The sequence below is a fragment of the Glandiceps talaboti genome, chromosome 11 (genome assembly GCF_964340395.1).
Source record: "Glandiceps talaboti chromosome 11, keGlaTala1.1, whole genome shotgun sequence".
NCBI classification, from domain to species: Eukaryota; Metazoa; Hemichordata; class Enteropneusta; family Spengelidae; genus Glandiceps; species Glandiceps talaboti.
The window spans coordinates 22,430,270-22,451,487 of NC_135559.1; the positions used below are offsets into that span (position 1 = coordinate 22,430,270).

At 32.7% G+C, this 21,218-nt stretch overlaps 2 protein-coding genes across 2 annotated transcripts in view; both read left to right on the plus strand.

Moving 5' to 3' along the window:
• The window catches only part of LOC144441938 (ecto-NOX disulfide-thiol exchanger 2-like), a 47,145-nt gene that overhangs the window by 14,791 nt on the left and 11,136 nt on the right, over positions 1-21,218 (plus strand). The window contains exons 8-9 of the mRNA XM_078131205.1: positions 4,186-4,292; positions 11,328-11,466. Coding sequence (XP_077987331.1) covers positions 4,186-4,292; positions 11,328-11,466 — 246 coding nt within the window. The remainder of the gene's footprint in view (positions 1-4,185; positions 4,293-11,327; positions 11,467-21,218) is intronic.
• On the plus strand, positions 9,317-10,966 carry LOC144442613 (uncharacterized). The gene is made up of 3 exons (XM_078131991.1): positions 9,317-9,399; positions 9,733-9,808; positions 10,949-10,966. The coding sequence occupies exons 1-3, from the start codon at positions 9,317-9,319 to the stop codon at positions 10,964-10,966; spliced, it is 177 nt and encodes a 58-aa protein (XP_077988117.1).

Here is a 21,218-nt window from a genome sequence, read left to right on the forward strand (position 1 = left end):
AACGAGTACCATCATTACAATTGATAATTAGACAGGTACTAAGAAATTAACGAGTATCATCATTACAATTGATAATTAGACAGGTACTAAGAAATTAACGAGTATCATCATTACAATTGATAATTAGACAGGTACTAAGAAATTAACGAGTATCATCATTACAATTGATAATTAGACAGGTACTAAGAAATTAACGAGTACCATCATTACAATTGATAATTAGACAGGGACTAAGAAATTAACGGGTACCATCATTACAATTGATAATTAGACAGGGACTAAGAAATTAACGGGTACCATCATTACAATTGATAATTAGACAGGGACTAAGAAATTAACGAGTATCATCATTACAATTGATAATTAGACAGGGACTAAGAAATTAACGGGTACCATCATTACAATTGATAATTAGGCAGGGACTAAGAAATTAACGAGTATCATCATTACAATTGATAATTAGACAGGGACTAAGAAATTAACGAGTACCATCATTACAATTGATAATTAGACAGGGACTAAGAAATTAACGAGTATCATCATTACAATTGATAATTAGACAGGTACTAAGAAATTAACGAGTACCATCATTACAATTGATAATTAGACAGGGACTAAGAAATTAACGAGTATCATCATTGCAATTGATAATTAGACAGGTACTAAGAAATTAACGAGTACCATCATTACAATTGATAATTAGACAGGTACTAAGAAATTAACGAGTACCATCATTACAATTGATAATTAGACAGGTACTAAGAAATTAACGAGTACCATCATTACAATTGATAATTAGACAGGGACTAAGAAATTAACGAATACCATCATTACAATTGATAATTAGACAGGTACTAAGAAATTAACGAGTACCATCATTACAATTGATAATTAGACAGGTACTAAGAAATTAACGAGTATCATCATTACAATTGATAATTAGACAGGTACTAAGAAATTAACGAGTATCATCATTACAATTGATAATTAGACAGGTACTAAGAAATTAACGAGTATCATCATTACAATTGATAATTAGACAGGTACTAAGAAATTAACGAGTACCATCATTACAATTGATAATTAGACAGGGACTAAGAAATTAACGGGTACCATCATTACAATTGATAATTAGACAGGGACTAAGAAATTAACGGGTACCATCATTACAATTGATAATTAGACAGGGACTAAGAAATTAACGAGTATCATCATTACAATTGATAATTAGACAGGGACTAAGAAATTAACGGGTACCATCATTACAATTGATAATTAGGCAGGGACTAAGAAATTAACGAGTATCATCATTACAATTGATAATTAGACAGGGACTAAGAAATTAACGAGTACCATCATTACAATTGATAATTAGACAGGGACTAAGAAATTAACGAGTATCATCATTACAATTGATAATTAGACAGGTACTAAGAAATTAACGAGTACCATCATTACAATTGATAATTAGACAGGGACCAAGAAATTAACGAGTATCATCATTACAATTGATAATTAGACAGGGACTAAGAAATTAACGAGTATCATCATTACAATTGATAATTAGACAGGGACTAAGAAATTAACGAGTATCATCATTACAATTGATAATTAGACAGGTACTAAGAAATTAACGAGTATCATCATTACAATTGATAATTAGACAGGTACTAAGAAATTAACGAGTACCATCATTACAATTGATAATTAGACAGGGACTAAGAAATTAACGAGTATCATCATTACAATTGATAATTAGACAGGTACTAAGAAATTAACGAGTACCATCATTACAATTGATAATTAGACAGGGACTAAGAAATTAACGAGTACCATCATTACAATTGATAATTAGACAGGGACTAAGAAATTAACGAGTATCATCATTACAATTGATAATTAGACAGGGACTAAGAAATTAACGAGTATCATCATTACAATTGATAATTAGACAGGTACTAAGAAATTAACGAGTATCATCATTACAATTGATAATTAGACAGGTACTAAGAAATTAACGAGTATCATCATTACAATTGATAATTAGACAGGTACTAAGAAATTAACGAGTATCATCATTACAATTGATAATTAGACAGGTACTAAGAAATTAACGAGTATCATCATTACAATTGATAATTAGACAGGTACTAAGAAATTAACGAGTATCATCATTACAATTGATAATTAGACAGGGACTAAGAAATTAACGAGTACCATCATTACAATTGATAATTAGACAGGTACTAAGAAATTAACGAGTACCATCATTACAATTGATAATTAGACAGGTACTAAGAAATTAACGAGTATCATCATTACAATTGATAATTAGACAGGTACTAAGAAATTAACGAGTACCATCATTACAATTGATAATTAGACAGGTACTAAGAAATTAACGAGTATCATCATTACAATTGATAATTAGACAAGGACTAAGAAATTAATGAGAACCATCATTACAATTTCTAGTAAAAAATCTTTCGTATTAAATATGTGAGTATATGTTTTCTAAAATCCTGTGTCACTATGCAACCATAACAACATAGTGTAGTTCAGTCACAACCTTATCTAAATCCGGTCATGACAGGGTTGACAATGAAACACCCTGTCCCCCCCCCCCACCCTTGGCCATACATACATGTGATAATTGCTAAAATTAGTTGTTTATATGTTATTAGGATTATTAATCTGATTTAGCTCCAGAACTCCCTAAGGTATTTCAGAAAGTTAGACAATTCTCTAAGGTAGTTCAGATAGTTAGCGAATTCCCTAAGGTAGTTCAGATAGTTAGACAATTCCCTAAGGTAGTTCAGATTGTTAGGGAATTCCCTAAGGTAGTTCAGATAGTTAGAGAACTCCCTAAGGTAGTTCAGATAGTTAAGGAATTCCAAAAGGTAGTTCAGATAGTTAGAGAACTCTCTAAGGTAGTTCAGATAGTTAGAGAACTCCCTAAGGTAGTTCAGATAGTTAAGGAATTCCAAAAGGTAGTTCAGATAGTTAGAGAACTCTCTGAGGTAGTTCAGATAGTTAGAGAACTCCCTAAGGTAGTTCAGATAGTTAGGGAACTCCCTAAGGTAGTTCAGATAGTTAGAGAACTCTCTAAGGTAGTTCAGATAGTTAGAGAACTCCCTAAGGTATTTCATATAGTTAGAGAACTCCCTAAGGTAGTTCAGAAAGTTAGAGAACTCTCTAAGGTAGTTCAGATAGTTAGAGAACTCTCTAAGGTAGTTCAGATAGTTAGAGAACTCTCTGAGGTAGTTCAGATAGTTAGGGAACTCCCTAAGGTAGTTCAGATAGTTACAGAACTCCCTAAGGTAGTTCAGATAGTTAGAGAACTCTCTAAGGTAGTTCAGATAGTTAGAGAACTCTCTAAGGTAGTTCAGATAGTTAGAGAACTCCCTAAGGTAGTTCAGATAGTTTAGACAGCTACCTAAGGTAGTTCAGAAAGTTAGAGAACTCCATAAGGTAGTTCAGATAGTTAGAGAACTCCCTAAGGTAGTTCAGATAGTTAGAGAACCCCCTAAGGTAGTTCAGATAGTTAAGGAATTCCCTAAGGTAGTTCAGATTGTTAAGGAATTCCCTAAGGTAGTTCAGATAGTTAGAGAACTCTCTAAGGTAGTTCAGATAGTTAGGGAACTCCCTAAGGTAGTTCAGATAGTTACAGAACTCCCTAAGGTAGTTCAGATAGTTAGAGAACTCTCTAAGGTAGTTCAGATAGTTAGAGAACTCTCTAAGGTAGTTCAGATAGTTAGAGAACTCTCTAAGGTAGTTCAGATAGTTAGAGAACTCCCTAAGGTGATTGAGGTAGTTTGGGAACTCCCTAAGGTAGATAGTTAGACACAGTATAGAATGTTAGATGACAGTGGTGAATACTAGTCATTAGAGAATAGCCATTTTTTTTCAAATCGTAGAATTCTAAGATATAACCTGTTGTTAAGATTCTAAATCATTACAAGTTTAATTTGTAACAAAAATTTCTTATCTAGAAATAAATAGACATACTTTGATGATATATAATTGTTTGCAAGTTGATTTCAGTCATGTAATGTTGACTAAGATATAAATTAATTAGTGACAATGTGGTGTACAAGTAATAACAGGCAAGAATGTAGTCAAGTATTTGCATACATACTTATTAATTGTATGATCTGGTTGTGTGGTTTCTGGTCTGACTTGAAGTTGATCAGATAGACAGAGTATTTACAGCAGCCAGCAAGCAGAAAGCCTGGGATCATTTCTCCAAAGCTCAACGCAAGCATATTGAACAGTGGCGACGACAAGCTGAGGTAGGTCACACCAATCACCAATCATGGGGCTTGGCAACAACAAAAATCTAAAGATTGAATTTCAAATATATCTCCTACAAAATCTTAATAAATGACAAATGGGTAACATTTTACATTTTGACTGTTTCTAGCAACTATAGAGTTTAATGAGTGACATGTATATGTGCAATACTATGTCATAATTTTACCAAGTTTCGATAAAATCAGCTATATTGTATATCAGGGACATGGCTGGATACGAGTACAAACTGTTCATACACAAATGTTGATGGCAGCCATTTTTACGATCCCATCAAGATGACAATGGAGTAGAAAGCTAGACTGTAATGACGTCATTGGTCTGCCCTAATAAAATGGAGTTTAGACTGTGCCCTTAATGGCTGATCTGTCAGTCTAGTAGAAATCAAGATCACTTGAAAGTTAATTATGTCAAAATTAATGTTGTACATAAGTGTAATGTTTTTGTCTTGCCATGCTCTATTTGGTATAGGTGAAATGATTAAAATCATCTTATCACAAGTTTTTGATATCACACAGTGGTCTACAGGAGATGTAAATACCCCTCCCCCCCCCCCCCCCCCCCAAATCTCTGTGTCAACTTTTACAACCTTCAATACATAAGTCTTTTTCCCCACAATGCATCATATCACTAAGGTAACTGCATACTGTACTTACCTTGGATAGCCTGTCTTCAGTGACATCACATTCATCATTATGTAAAGAAAGACAACATAATACACTAAAATTACTATATTGTGATGTATAGAAATCTATCTATATGCTATATTCTTCACCCTCAGTTATAGTGTTGCCAGAGTGACTATAGCTTAGATAAGTCACTAATATGTTCTATCTAGGCTAGTAATAGTAAGTGATATGGTCTATCTAGGTTAGTAATAGTAAGTGATATGTTCTTTGTAGGCTAGTAATAGTAAGTGATATGTTCTATCTAGGCTAGTAATAGTAAGTGATATGTTCTACCTTGACTAGTAATAGTAAGTGATATGTTCTACCTTGACTAGTAATAGTAAGTGATATGTTCTATCTAGGCTAGTAATAGTAAGTGATATGTTCTATCTAGGCTAGTAATAGTAAGTGATATGTTCTATCTAGGCTAGTAATAGTAAGTGATATGTTCTATCTAGGCTAGTAATAGTAAGTGATATGTTCTACCTTGACTAGTAATAGTAAGTGATATGATCTATCTAGGCTAGTAATAGTAAGTGATATGTTCTATCTTGGCTAGTAATAGTAAGTGATATGTTCTACCTTGACTAGTAATAGTAAGTGATATGTTCTATCTAGACTAGTAATAGTAAGTGATATGTTCTATCTAGGCTAGTAATAGTAAGTGATATGTTCTACCTTGACTAGTAATAGTAAGTGATATGTTCTACCTTGACTAGTAATAGTAAGTGATATGTTCTATCTAGGCTAGTAATAGTAAGTGATATGTTCTACGTAGGCTAGTAATAGTAAGTGATATGGTCTATCTAGGCTAGTAATAGTAAGTGATATGTTCTACGTAGGCTAGTAATAGTAAGTGATATGTTCTACCTTGACTAGTAATAGTAAGTGATATGTTCTATCTAGGCTAGTAATAGTAAGTGATATGTTCTATCTAGGCTAGTAATAGTAAGTGATATGTTCTACCTTGACTAGTAATAGTAAGTGATATGTTCTATCTAGGCTAGTAATAGTAAGTGATGTGTTCTATCTTGGCTAGTAATAGTAAGTGATGTGTTCTATCTAGGCTAGTAATAGTAAGTGATATGTTCTATCTAGACTAGTAATAGTAAGTGATATGTTCTATCTAGGCTAGTAATAGTAAGTTATATGTTCTATCTAGGCTAGTAATAGTAAGTGATATGTTCTATCTAGACTAGTAATAGTAAGTGATATGTTCTACCTTGACTAGTAATAGTAAGTGATATGTTCTATCTAGGCTAGTAATAGTAAGTGATATGTTCTATCTAGGCTAGTAATAGTAAGTGATATGTTCTATCTAGGCTAGTAATAGTAAGTGATATGTTCTATCGTGATATGTTCTATCTAGACTAGTAATAGTAAGTGATATGTTCTATCTAGGCTAGTAATAGTAAGTGATATGTTCTATCTAGGCTAGTAATAGTAAGTGATATGTTCCATCGTGATATGTTCTATCTAGACTAGTAATAGTAAGTGATATGTTCTATCTAGGCTAGTAATAGTAAGTGATATGTTCTATCTAGACTAGTAATAGTAAGTGATATGTTCTACCTTGACTAGTAATAGTAAGTGATATGTTCTATCTAGGCTAGTAATAGTAAGTGATATGTTCTATCTAGGCTAGTAATAGTAAGTGATATGTTCTATCTAGACTAGTAATAGTAAGTGATATGTTCTACCTTGACTAGTAATAGTAAGTGATATGTTCTATCTAGGCTAGTAATAGTAAGTGATATGTTCTATCTAGACTAGTAATAGTAAGTGATATGTTCTACCTTGACTAGTAATAGTAAGTGATATGTTCTACCTTGACTAGTAATAGTAAGTGATATGTTCTGTCTTGGCTAGTAATAGTAAGTGATATGTTCTATCTAGACTAGTAATAGTAAGTGATATGTTCTACCTTGACTAGTAATAGTAAGTGATATGTTCTATCTAGGCTAGTAATAGTAAGTGATATGTTCTATCTAGGCTAGTAATAGTAAGTGATATGTTCTATCTAGACTAGTAATAGTAAGTGATATGTTCTATCTAGGCTAGTAATAGTAAGTGATATGTTCTATCTAGGCTAGTAATAGTAAGTGATATGTTCTATCTAGACTAGTAATAGTAAGTGATATGTTCTATCTAGACTAGTAATAGTAAGTGATATGTTCTATCTAGACTAGTAATAGTAAGTGATATGTTCTATCTAGGCTAGTAATAGTAAGTGATATGTTCTATCTAGGCTAGTAATAGTAAGTGATATGTTCTATCTAGACTAGTAATAGTAAGTGATATGTTCTATCTTGGCTAGTAATAGTAAGTGATATGTTCTATCTAGGCTAGTAATAGTAAGTGATATGTTCTATCTTGGCTAGTAATAGTAAGTGATATGTTCTACCTTGACTAGTAATAGTAAGTGATATGTTCTATCTAGACTAGTAATAGTAAGTGATATGTTCTATCTTGGATAGTAATAGTAAGTGATATGTTCTATCTAGGCTAGTAATAGTAAGTGATATGTTCTACCTTGACTAGTAATAGTAAGTGATATGTTCTATCTTGGCTAGTAATAGTAAGTGATATGTTCTATCTTGGCCAGCAAATATATACTAGTATATAGAAATCTCCTGTAGACCTCACTGCAATGTCAAGTATTTGTGTCCAGATGATGTTCACTAGTTCTGACTGTTTTCATTGTGAAGAGTGACATGATTTGAGTACTTGGGTTAGTACTGATGTGTACTTGGGTTAGTACTGATGTGTACTTGGGTTAGTACTGATGTGTACTTGGGTTAGTACTGATGTGTACTTGGGTTAGTACTGATGTGTACTTGGGTTAGTACTGATGTGTACTTGGTTAGTACTGATGTGTACTTGTGGTAAGGTTAACATGACGATTTTAAAGAGAGTTCTGTTGAAAAACACAGTGACAGCATAACATATAATGTGTTCACATTTTGTTTTAGGAAGATATACTTAATATTATTATTGATGTGCAAGACAGGGGGAAGGCGTTACAAAGTATCTTGTTTGGAGACGGACTTAAAATATTCACTTTTCTAAGACAGACTTAAAATATTTCCATTGTGGTGAAAATTCTGAGCACACGCTGAAGCCGTAATTTATTTTTAGTCATTGAAAATTGAAATAAACATGTATACTTAAATCTTGATGGAAAAAAAAAGTGAAATCACCTGACTGTGCCATCTACATGTAATGACTGTTGAGAAATTAAAATTATTGTTTTAGTATGTACTGTAAATTGTAAGGTTTTGTAGTGATACCGTGCACACATCATATAAAGCTGTCACTCTGTTTACTACAAGGTAAGTCTAAATGTACCATAATTTTACATAGTATTCTTACTGCAATTCCAATTGGTTTATTATCCTCTCCCAATTGTCAATGACTATATGTCAGGGTGTAAAGTACCTGCCAACTTGCTACATGAAGAGAGACAAAAATGACCCAGAAAAAAGGTTTAGTACTCAACCAGAATAGCTTCACCCTGGACTAAACATGTATGTAAGATTTACTGGAGTAATGGTAAGAGTCATTGTAGAAATATAGTACTCGATTGTAGCTAGTACCTCTACTGTACTGTGCTGATCTTCACTGTACTGTGCTGATCTTCACTGTACTAGGCTTATCTTCACTGTACTGTGCTGATCTTCACTGTACTAGGCTTATCTTCACTGTACTGTGCTGATCTTCACTGTACTAGGCTTATCTTCACTGTACTGTGCTGATCTTCACTGTACTAGGCTTATCTTCACTCTACTGTGCATGCTGATCTTCACTGTACTGTGCTGATCTTCACTGGACTGTGCTGATCTTCACTGGACTGTGCTGATCTTCACTGTACTGTGCTGATCTTCACTGTACTGTGCTGATCTACACTGTACTGTGCTGATCTTCACTGTACTGTGCTGATCTTCACTGTACTGTGCTGATCTTCACTGGACTGTGCTGATCTTCACTGTACTGTGGTCATTACACTTGCATGTGAGTCATCATAGGACTCACCAAGGTACAAATCTAGTGTTTAGGTTCATGTGGCAGATATGGATTCTAGGAAAGCTACCTGGCAGCTTTCTCTCAGGGAAACCCAGTGAATAACAAGAGATGTAATAACAGTAGAAGCTGGTACTTTGTGTACCAATATCAGTGTTACTATTAATAACTGTTGTATGGTACGGTACCTATTAGGACAGTGCTGTAGTTGTTCTGTAATCAATGCAAGACATTTTAATATTGAGACCTGATGTTTACAGACTGTGATATCTTTATAAATGTATCATTCTATTTGTCTCAGGAGATCATAGGTAAAAATGATACATAGTCAATCCACACATAGTGAATCCACACCTATGTATACCTCCACACACAGTCAATCCACACATACCTCCACACAGTCAATCCACACATACCTCCACACAGTCAATCCACACCTATCTCCACACAGTCAATCCACACATACCTCCACACAGTCAATCCACACCTATCTCCACAGTCAATCCACACCTACCTCCACACAGTCAATTCACACATACCTCCACAGTCAATTCACACATGCCTCCATACAGTCATTCCATACCTACCTCCACACAATCATTCCATACCTACCTCCACACAGTCAATTCACACATACCTCCACAGTCATTCCATACCTACCTCCACACACAGTCAATTCACACATACCACCATTCCATACCTACCTCCAGTCATTCCACACTTACCTCCATAGTCATTCCACACCTACCTCCACACACAGTCAATCCTTACCTACCTCCACACAGTCAATTAGCACATACCTCCACACAGTGAGTCTCGATCTACCTATACAGTCAATCCACACCTACCTCCAGTCAGTCCAAACCTCCTGCAACACTGTCAATCCACACCTACCTCCAGTCAGTCCAAACCTCCTGCAACACTGTCAATCCACACCTACCTCCAAACAGTTAAGCCACAACTACCTCCACACACACAGTCAATCCACACATACCTCCACACACACAGCCATTCCACAACTACCTTCGGTCAATCCACACCTACCACCACACAGTAATTCCACAACTACCTCCAGTAGATTCATAACTACCTCCACACTCAATCCACAACTACCTCCAGTCAATCCTCTCTTGCCTACACACTTCCTCAAGCAGTGTATCAACACCTATCTCCACACAATGAATATGTCTCCATATATTTAAATCTACAAATACCTCCATACATTGTAAGCATACAAATACCTCCATACATTATAATACCTCCATACATTGTAAGCATACAAATACCTCCATACATTACAATACCTCCATACATTGTAAGCATACAAATACCTCCATACATTATAATACCTCCATACATTGTAAGCATACAAATACCTCCATACATTACAATACCTCCATACATTGTAAGCATACAAATACCTCCATATATTACAATACCTCCATACATTGTAAGCATACAAATACCTCCATACATTACAATACCTCCATACATTGTAAGCATACAAATACCTCCATACATTACAATACCTCCATACATTGTAAGCATACAAATACCTCCATACATTACAATACCTCCATACATTGTAAGCATACAAATACCTCCATACATTACAATACCTCCATACATTGTAAGCATACAAATACCTCCATACATTACAATACCTCCATACATTGTAAGCATACAAATACCTCCATATATTATAATACCTCCATACATTGTAAGCATACAAATACCTCCATACATTACAATACCTCCATACATTGTAAGCATACAAATACCTCCATACATTACAATACCTCCATACATTGTAAGCATACAAATACCTCCATATATTATAATACCTCCATACATTGTAAGCATACAAATACCTCCATATATTATAATACCTCCATACATTGTAAGCATACAAATACCTCCATATATTATAATACTTCCATATATTGTAGACACACAAATTACTTTAATATATTATAAAGACACAAATACCTCCATACCTTGTAAACACACAAATACCTCGTCCATACATTGTAAACACCCAAATACCTCCATACATTATGATACCTCCATACATAGGAAACATACAAATACCTCCATACATAGTAAACATACAAATACCTCCATACATAGTAAACATACAAATATAGATACCTCCATATATAGTAAACATACCAATATCTCCATACATTGTAAACATACAAATACCTCCACACACAGTCAATCCACAAACACCGCCATGCATAGTGAATTTGCAAACACCTACATGTACATATTTTTGTAGATCAGTGAATTTGTACTGATTTCTTTGATTGTGTCTTTTATTTGCAGGAGATCAAAAAGACACAACAAAAGGACTTGTTGAGTGATAGAACAGAAGTTGACATGGACGTCTCATCTGATACTGAGGATACAGTTGCCTTGGAAACAGAACCAGCAATGAAGAAACAGAAAATTATTGAAAGCGCATGTAAGTAGACTACCAGTTTTTATAGGCATGGTGGAATGTCTGTCCGTGTGTATGATTGTGTGTATATGTCTATCTGTCTGTGTGTCTGTCTGTGTGTCTGTGTGTGTGTGTGTGTGCGTGCGTGTGTGTGTGTGTGTGTGTAAATAACGTTCCTTAGATACTTTGCCCACAGAACATGCGTATACAGTTCACTCAGTGCTGCCATGAAATTCAACTGAACTATGTCATCGATGGTCAGTACTGTATGTTGAAATTACTTCTCATCCATGTCAGAGAATTATGGATGTCATTCAATAAAATAAATTGTGATGGTCAACACCCCTGGAAAATAACCCAAATCAATATGAATACCCCTTGAAAACTGATGAAAAACCCCTGGAAAGCCCTGGAATTTATTTGTACTCTAAAAAAAGTATAAGTGTATGAACCCTGCTTTTCCATTTGGCTAATTGGAAATTATAGTTTGTTCAAGACTTAGATATCATGCAATGAAATATATTTAGCTGGTCAACACTTTTGAAAAATGACCAAAGTTGATCCAAATACTCCTGGAAAAGTGGTGAAAATCCCATGGAAAGTCCTGGAATTTTAATTTCACTTGTTTTTGTGTATGAAATGAAAATGATCATACCAGAGATGTATGTTTTGGGTCAAAAATGTTATATTTAGTCAAAAAGCTTGCACTTCAAAAGAAAGGGTGGCCAGAAATTTGAATGGGATGTAAGTCATAGGGGTGTATAGATGAAGGATTGCCAATAAAAGATTGAGACAGACAGTGATATGTATACATCTATGATAAAAAATTGTGATTGAGACAGACAGTGGTATGTATCCATGTATGATAAAGAATTGTGATTGAGACAGACAGTGATATGTATACATGTATGATAAAAAATTGTGATTAAGACAGACAGTGATATGTATACATCTATGATAAAGAATTGTGATTAAGACAGACAGTGATATGTATACATGTATGATAAAGAATTGTGATTAAGACAGACAGTGGTATGTATACATCTATGATAAAGAATTGTGATTAAGACAGACAGTGATATGTATACATGTATGATAAAGAATTGTGATTGAGAGACAGACAGTGGTATGTATACATGTATGATAAAGAATTGTGATTAAGACAGACAGTGATATGTATACATGTATGATAAAGAATTGTGATTGAGAGACAGACAGTGGTATGTATACATGTATGATAAAGAATTGTGATTAAGAGACAGACAGTGGTATGTATACATGTATGATAAAGAATTGTGATTGAGACAGACAGTGATATGTATACATGTATGATAAAGAATTGTGATTGAGACAGACAGTGATATGTATACATGTATGATAAAAAATTGTGATTAAGACAGACAGTGGTATGTATACATGTATGATAAAGAATTGTGATTGAGACAGACAGTGGTATGTATACATGTATGATAAAGAATTGTGATTAAGACAGACAGTGATATGTATACATGTATGATAAAGAATTGTGATTGAGACAGACAGTGATATGTATACATGTATGATAAAGAATTGTGATTAAGACAGACAGTGGTATGTATACATGTATGATAAAGAATTGTGATTAAGACAGACAGTGATATGTATACATGTATGATAAAGAATTGTGATTGAGACAGACAGTGATATGTATACATGTATGATAAAGAATTGTGATTGAGACAGACAGACAGTGGTATGTATACATGTATAATAAAGAATTGTGATTGAGACAGACAGTGATATGTATACATGTATGATAAAAAATTGTGATTGAGACAGACAGTGGTATGTATACATGTATGATAAAGAATTGTGATTGAGACAGACAGTGGTATGTATACATGTATGATAAAGAATTGTGATTAAGACAGACAGTGATATGTATACATGTATGATAAAGAATTGTGATTGAGACAGACAGTGGTATGTATACATGTATAATAAAGAATTGTGATTGAGACAGACAGTGGTATGTATACATGTATGATAAAGAATTGTGATTGAGACAGACAGTGGTATGTATACATCTATGATAAAGAATTGTGATTGAGACAGACAGTGATATGTATACATGTAATGATAAAGAATTGTGATTGAGACAGACAGTGGTATGTATACATGTATGATAAAGAATTGTGATTGAGAGAGACAGTGGTATGTATACATGTATGATAAAGAATTGTGATTGAGACAGACAGTGGTATGTATACATGTATGATAAAGAATTGTGATTGAGAGACAGACAGTGGTATGTATACATGTATGATAAAGAATTGTGATTGAGACAGACAGTGGTATGTATACATGTATGATAAAGAATTGTGATTAAGACAGACAGTGATATGTATACATGTATAATAAAGAATTGTGATTAAGACAGACAGTGGTATGTATACATGTATGATAAAGAATTGTGATTGAGAGACAGACAGTGGTATGTATACATGTATGATAAAGAATTGTGATTGAGACAGACAGTGGTATGTATACATCTATGATAAAGAATTGTGATTGAGACAGACAGTGATATGTATACATGTATAATAAAGAATTGTGATTAAGACAGACAGTGATATGTATACATGTATAATAAAGAATTGTGATTGAGACAGACAGTGGTATGTATACATCTATAATAAAGAATTGTGATTGAGAGACAGACAGTGGTATGTATACATGTATGATAAAGAATTGTGATTGAGACAGACAGTGATATGTATACATGTATGATAAAGAATTGTGATTGAGACAGACAGTGATATGTATACATGTATGATAAAGAATTGTGATTGAGACAGACAGTGGTATGTATACATGTATGATAAAAAATTGTGATTAAGACAGACAGACAGTGGTATGTATACATGTATGATAAAGAATTGTGATTAAGACAGACAGACAGTGGTATGTATACATGTATGATAAAGAATTGTGATTGAGACAGACAGTGGTATGTATACATGTATGATAAAAAATTGTGATTGAGACAGACAGTGATATGTATACATGTATGATAAAGAATTGTGATTGAGACAGACAGTGATATGTATACATGTATGATAAAGAATTGTGATTGAGACAGACAGTGATATGTATACATGTATGATAAAGAATTGTGATTGAGACAGACAGTGGTATGTATACATGTATGATAAAAAATTGTGATTAAGACAGACAGACAGTGGTATGTATACATGTATGATAAAGAATTGTGATTAAGACAGACAGACAGTGGTATGTATACATGTATGATAAAAAATTGTGATTGAGACAGACAGTGATATGTATACATGTATGATAAAAAATTGTGATTGAGACAGACAGTGATATGTATACATGTATGATAAAGAATTGTGATTGAGACAGACAGTGATATGTATACATGTATGATAAAGAATTGTGATTAAGACAGACAGTGATATGTATACATGTATGATAAAGAATTGTGATTGAGACAGACAGTGATATGTATACATCTATAATAAAGAATTGTGATTGAAACAGACAGACAGTGGTATGTATACATGTATGATAAAAAATTGTGATTGAGACAGACAGTGATATGTATACATGTATGATAAAGAATTGTGATTGAGACAGACAGTGATATGTATACATGTATGATAAAGAATTGTGATTGAGACAGACAGTGGTATGTATACATGTATGATAAAAAATTGTGATTAAGACAGACAGACAGTGGTATGTATACATGTATGATAAAGAATTGTGATTAAGACAGACAGTGATATGTATACATGTATGATAAAAAATTGTGATTGAGACAGACAGTGATATGTATACATGTATAATAAAGAATTGTGATTGAGACAGACAGTGGTATGTATACATGTATGATAAAGAATTGTGATTAAGACAGACAGTGATATGTATACATGTATGATAAAAAATTGTGATTGAGACAGACAGTGATATGTATACATGTATAATAAAGAATTGTGATTGAGACAGACAGTGGTATGTATACATGTATGATAAAGAATTGTGATTGAGAGAGAGACAGTGGTATGTATACATGTATGATAAAGAATTGTGATTGAGACAGACAGTGGTATGTATACATCTATGATAAAGAATTGTGATTGAGACAGACAGTGATATGTATACATGTATAATAAAGAATTGTGATTAAGACAGACAGTGATATGTATACATGTATAATAAAGAATTGTGATTGAGACAGACAGTGGTATGTATACATCTATAATAAAGAATTGTGATTGAGAGACAGACAGTGGTATGTATACATGTATGATAAAGAATTGTGATTGAGACAGACAGTGATATGTATACATGTATGATAAAGAATTGTGATTGAGACAGACAGTGATATGTATACATGTATGATAAAGAATTGTGATTGAGACAGACAGTGGTATGTATACATGTATGATAAAAAATTGTGATTAAGACAGACAGACAGTGGTATGTATACATGTATGATAAAGAATTGTGATTGAGACAGACAGTGGTATGTATACATGTATGATAAAAAATTGTGATTGAGACAGACAGTGATATGTATACATGTATGATAAAGAATTGTGATTGAGACAGACAGTGATATGTATACATGTATGATAAAGAATTGTGATTGAGACAGACAGTAATATGTATACATGTATGATAAAGAATTGTGATTGAGACAGACAGTGATATGTATACATGTATGATAAAGAATTGTGATTGAGACAGACAGTGGTATGTATACATGTATGATAAAAAATTGTGATTAAGACAGACAGACAGTGGTATGTATACATGTATGATAAAGAATTGTGATTAAGACAGACAGACAGTGGTATGTATACATGTATGATAAAAAATTGTGATTGAGACAGACAGTGATATGTATACATGTATGATAAAAAATTGTGATTGAGACAGACAGTGATATGTATACATGTATGATAAAGAATTGTGATTAAGACAGACAGTGATATGTATACATGTATGATAAAGAATTGTGATTGAAACAGACAGTGATATGTATACATGTATGATAAAAAATTGTGATTAAGACAGACAGTGGTATGTATACATGTATGATAAAGAATTGTGATTGAGACAGACAGACAGTGGTATGTATACATGTATGATAAAAAATTGTGATTGAGACAGACAGTGATATGTATACATGTATGATAAAGAATTGTGATTGAGACAGACAGTGATATGTATACATGTATGATAAAGAATTGTGATTGAGACAGACAGTGGTATGTATACATGTATGATAAAAAATTGTGATTAAGACAGACAGACAGTGGTATGTATACATGTATGATAAAGAATTGTGATTAAGACAGACAGACAGTGGTATGTATACATGTATGATAAAAAATTGTGATTGAGACAGACAGTGATATGTATACATGTATGATAAAGAATTGTGATTGAGACAGACAGTGATATGTATACATGTATGATAAAAAATTGTGATTAAGACAGACAGTGATATGTATACATGTATGATAAAGAATTGTGATTGAGACAGACAGTGATATGTATACATGTATGATAAAAAATTGTGATTAAGACAGACAGTGGTATGTATACATGTATGATAAAGAATTGTGATTGAGACAGACAGTGATATGTATACATGTATGATAAAGAATTGTGATTGAGACAGACAGTGATATGTATACATGTATGATAAAGAATTGTGATTGAGACAGACAGTGATATGTATACATGTATGATAAAAAATTGTGATTAAGACAGACAGTGATATGTATACATGTATGATAAAGAATTGTGATTGAGACAGACAGTGATATGTATACATGTATGATAAAAAATTGTGATTAAGACAGACAGTGGTATGTATACATGTATGATAAAGAATTGTGATTGAGACAGACAGTGATATGTATACATGTATGATAAAGAATTGTGATTGAGACAGACAGTGGTATGTATACATGTATGATAAAGAATTGTGATTGAGACAGACAGTGATATGTATACATGTATGATAAAGAATTGTGATTAAGACAGACAGTGATATGTATACATGTATGATAAAGAATTGTGATTGAGACAGACAGTGATATGTATACATGTATGATAAAGAATTGTGATTAAGACAGACAGTGGTATGTATACATGTATGATAAAGAATTGTGATTAAGACAGACAGTGATATGTATACATGTATGATAAAGAATTGTGATTGAGACAGACAGTGGTATGTATACATGTATGATAAAGAATTGTGATTGAGAGACAGACAGTGGTATGTATACATGTATGATAAAGAATTGTGATTGAGACAGACAGTGGTATGTATACATGTATGATAAAGAATTGTGATTAAGACAGACAGTGATATGTATACATGTATAATAAAGAATTGTGATTAAGACAGACAGTGGTATGTATACATGTATGATAAAGAATTGTGATTGAGAGACAGACAGTGGTATGTATACATGTATGATAAAGAATTGTGATTGAGACAGACAGTGGTATGTATACATCTATGATAAAGAATTGTGATTGAGACAGACAGTGATATGTATACATGTATAATAAAGAATTGTGATTAAGACAGACAGTGATATGTATACATGTATAATAAAGAATTGTGATTGAGACAGACAGTGGTATGTATACATCTATAATAAAGAATTGTGATTGAGAGACAGACAGTGGTATGTATACATGTATGATAAAGAATTGTGATTGAGACAGACAGTGATATGTATACATGTATGATAAAGAATTGTGATTGAGACAGACAGTGATATGTATACATGTATGATAAAGAATTGTGATTGAGACAGACAGTGGTATGTATACATGTATGATAAAAAATTGTGATTAAGACAGACAGACAGTGGTATGTATACATGTATGATAAAGAATTGTGATTAAGACAGACAGACAGTGGTATGTATACATGTATGATAAAGAATTGTGATTGAGACAGACAGTGGTATGTATACATGTATGATAAAAAATTGTGATTGAGACAGACAGTGATATGTATACATGTATGATAAAGAATTGTGATTGAGACAGACAGTGATATGTATACATGTATGATAAAGAATTGTGATTGAGACAGACAGTGATATGTATACATGTATGATAAAGAATTGTGATTGAGACAGACAGTGGTATGTATACATGTATGATAAAGAATTGTGATTAAGACAGACAGACAGTGGTATGTATACATGTATGATAAAAAATTGTGATTGAGACAGACAGTGATATGTATACATGTATGATAAAAAATTGTGATTGAGACAGACAGTGATATGTATACATGTATGATAAAGAATTGTGATTGAGACAGACAGTGATATGTATACATGTATGATAAAGAATTGTGATTAAGACAGACAGTGATATGTATACATGTATGATAAAGAATTGTGATTGAGACAGACAGTGATATGTATACATCTATAATAAAGAATTGTGATTGAAACAGACAGTGGTATGTATACATGTATGATAAAAAATTGTGATTAAGACAGACAGTGGTATGTATACATGTATGATAAAGAATTGTGATTGAGACAGACAGACAGTGGTATGTATACATGTATGATAAAAAATTGTGATTGAGACAGACAGTGATATGTATACATGTATGATAAAGAATTGTGATTGAGACAGACAGTGATATGTATACATGTATGATAAAGAATTGTGATTGAGACAGACAGTGATATGTATACATGTATAATAAAGAATTGTGATTGAGACAGACAGTGGTATGTATACATGTATGATAAAGAATTGTGATTGAGAGACAGACAGTGGTATGTATACATGTATGATAAAGAATTGTGATTGAGACAGACAGTGGTATGTATACATCTATGATAAAGAATTGTGATTGAGACAGACAGTGATATGTATACATGTATAATAAAGAATTGTGATTAAGACAGACAGTGATATGTATACATGTATAATAAAGAATTGTGATTGAGACAGACAGTGGTATGTATACATCTATAATAAAGAATTGTGATTGAGAGACAGACAGTGGTATGTATACATGTATGATAAAGAATTGTGATTGAGACAGACAGTGATATGTATACATGTATGATAAAGAATTGTGATTGAGACAGACAGTGATATGTATACATGTATGATAAAGAATTGTGATTGAGACAGACAGTGATATGTATACATGTATGATAAAGAATTGTGATTGAGACAGACAGTGATATGTATACATGTATGATAAAGAATTGTGATTGAGACAGACAGTGGTATGTATACATGTATGATAAAAAATTGTGATTAAGACAGACAGACAGTGGTATGTATACATGTATGATAAAGAATTGTGATTAAGACAGACAGACAGTGGTATGTATACATGTATGATAAAGAATTGTGATTGAGACAGACAGTGGTATGTATACATGTATGATAAAAAATTGTGATTGAGACAGACAGTGATATGTATACATGTATGATAAAGAATTGTGATTAAGACAGACAGTGGTATGTATACATGTATGATAAAGAATTGTGATTGAGACAGACAGTGATATGTATACATGTATGATAAAAAATTGTGATTGAGACAGACAGTGGTATGTATACATGTATGATAAAAAATTGTGATTAAGACAGACAGTGGTATGTATACATGTATGATAAAGAATTGTGATTGAGAGACAGACAGTGGTATGTATACATGTATGATAAAGAATTGTGATTGAGACAGACAGTGATATGTATACATGTATGATAAAGAATTGTGATTGAGACAGACAGTGGTATGTATACATGTATGATAAAAAATTGTGATTGAGACAGACAGTGGTATGTATACATGTATGATAAAAAATTGTGATTAAGACAGACAGTGGTATGTATACATGTATGATAAAGAATTGTGATTGAGAGACAGACAGTGATATGTATACATGTATGATAAAAAATTGTGATTGAGACAGACAGTGGTATGTATACATGTATGATAAAGAATTGTGATTGAGAGAGACAGTGGTATGTATACATGTATGATAAAAAAATTGTGATTAAGACAGACAGTGGTATGTATACATGTATGATAAAGAATTGTGATTGAGACAGACAGTGGTATGTATACATGTATGATAAAGAATTGTGATTGAGACAGACAGTGGTATGTATACATGTATGATAAAGAATTGTGATTAAGACAGACAGTGGTATGTATACATGTATGATAAAGAATTGTGATTGAGACAGACAGTGATATGTATACATGTATGATAAAGAATTGTGATTGAGACAGACAGACAGTGGTATGTATACATGTATGATAAAGAATTGTGATTGAGACAGACAGTGATATGTATACATGTATGATAAAGAATTGTGATTGAGACAGACAGTGGTATGTATACATGTAATGATAAAGAATTGTGATTGAGACAGACAGTGGTATGTATACATGTATGATAAAGAATTGTGATTGAGACAGACAGTGATATGTATACATCTATGATAAAGAATTGTGATTGAGAGACAGACAGTGGTATGTATACATGTATGATAAAGAATTGTGATTAAGACAGACAGTGATATGTATACATGTATGATAAAGAATTGTGATTAAGACAGACAGTGGTATGTATACATTTATCATAAAGAATTGTGATTGAGACAGACAGTGGTATGTATACATGTATGATAAAGAATTGTGATTGAGACAGACAGTGATATGTATACATGTATGATAAAGAATT

Bases quoted from the DNA above. Each gene is read 5' to 3' on its own strand.
- LOC144442613 (XM_078131991.1), top strand. From the start codon at position 9,317: ATGATACATAGTCAATCCACACATAGTGAATCCACACCTATGTATACC. The intron at 9,400-9,732 runs GTCAATCCACAC...TTACCTCCATAG, and splicing joins TCCACACATACCTCCACACA to TCATTCCACACCTACCTCCA.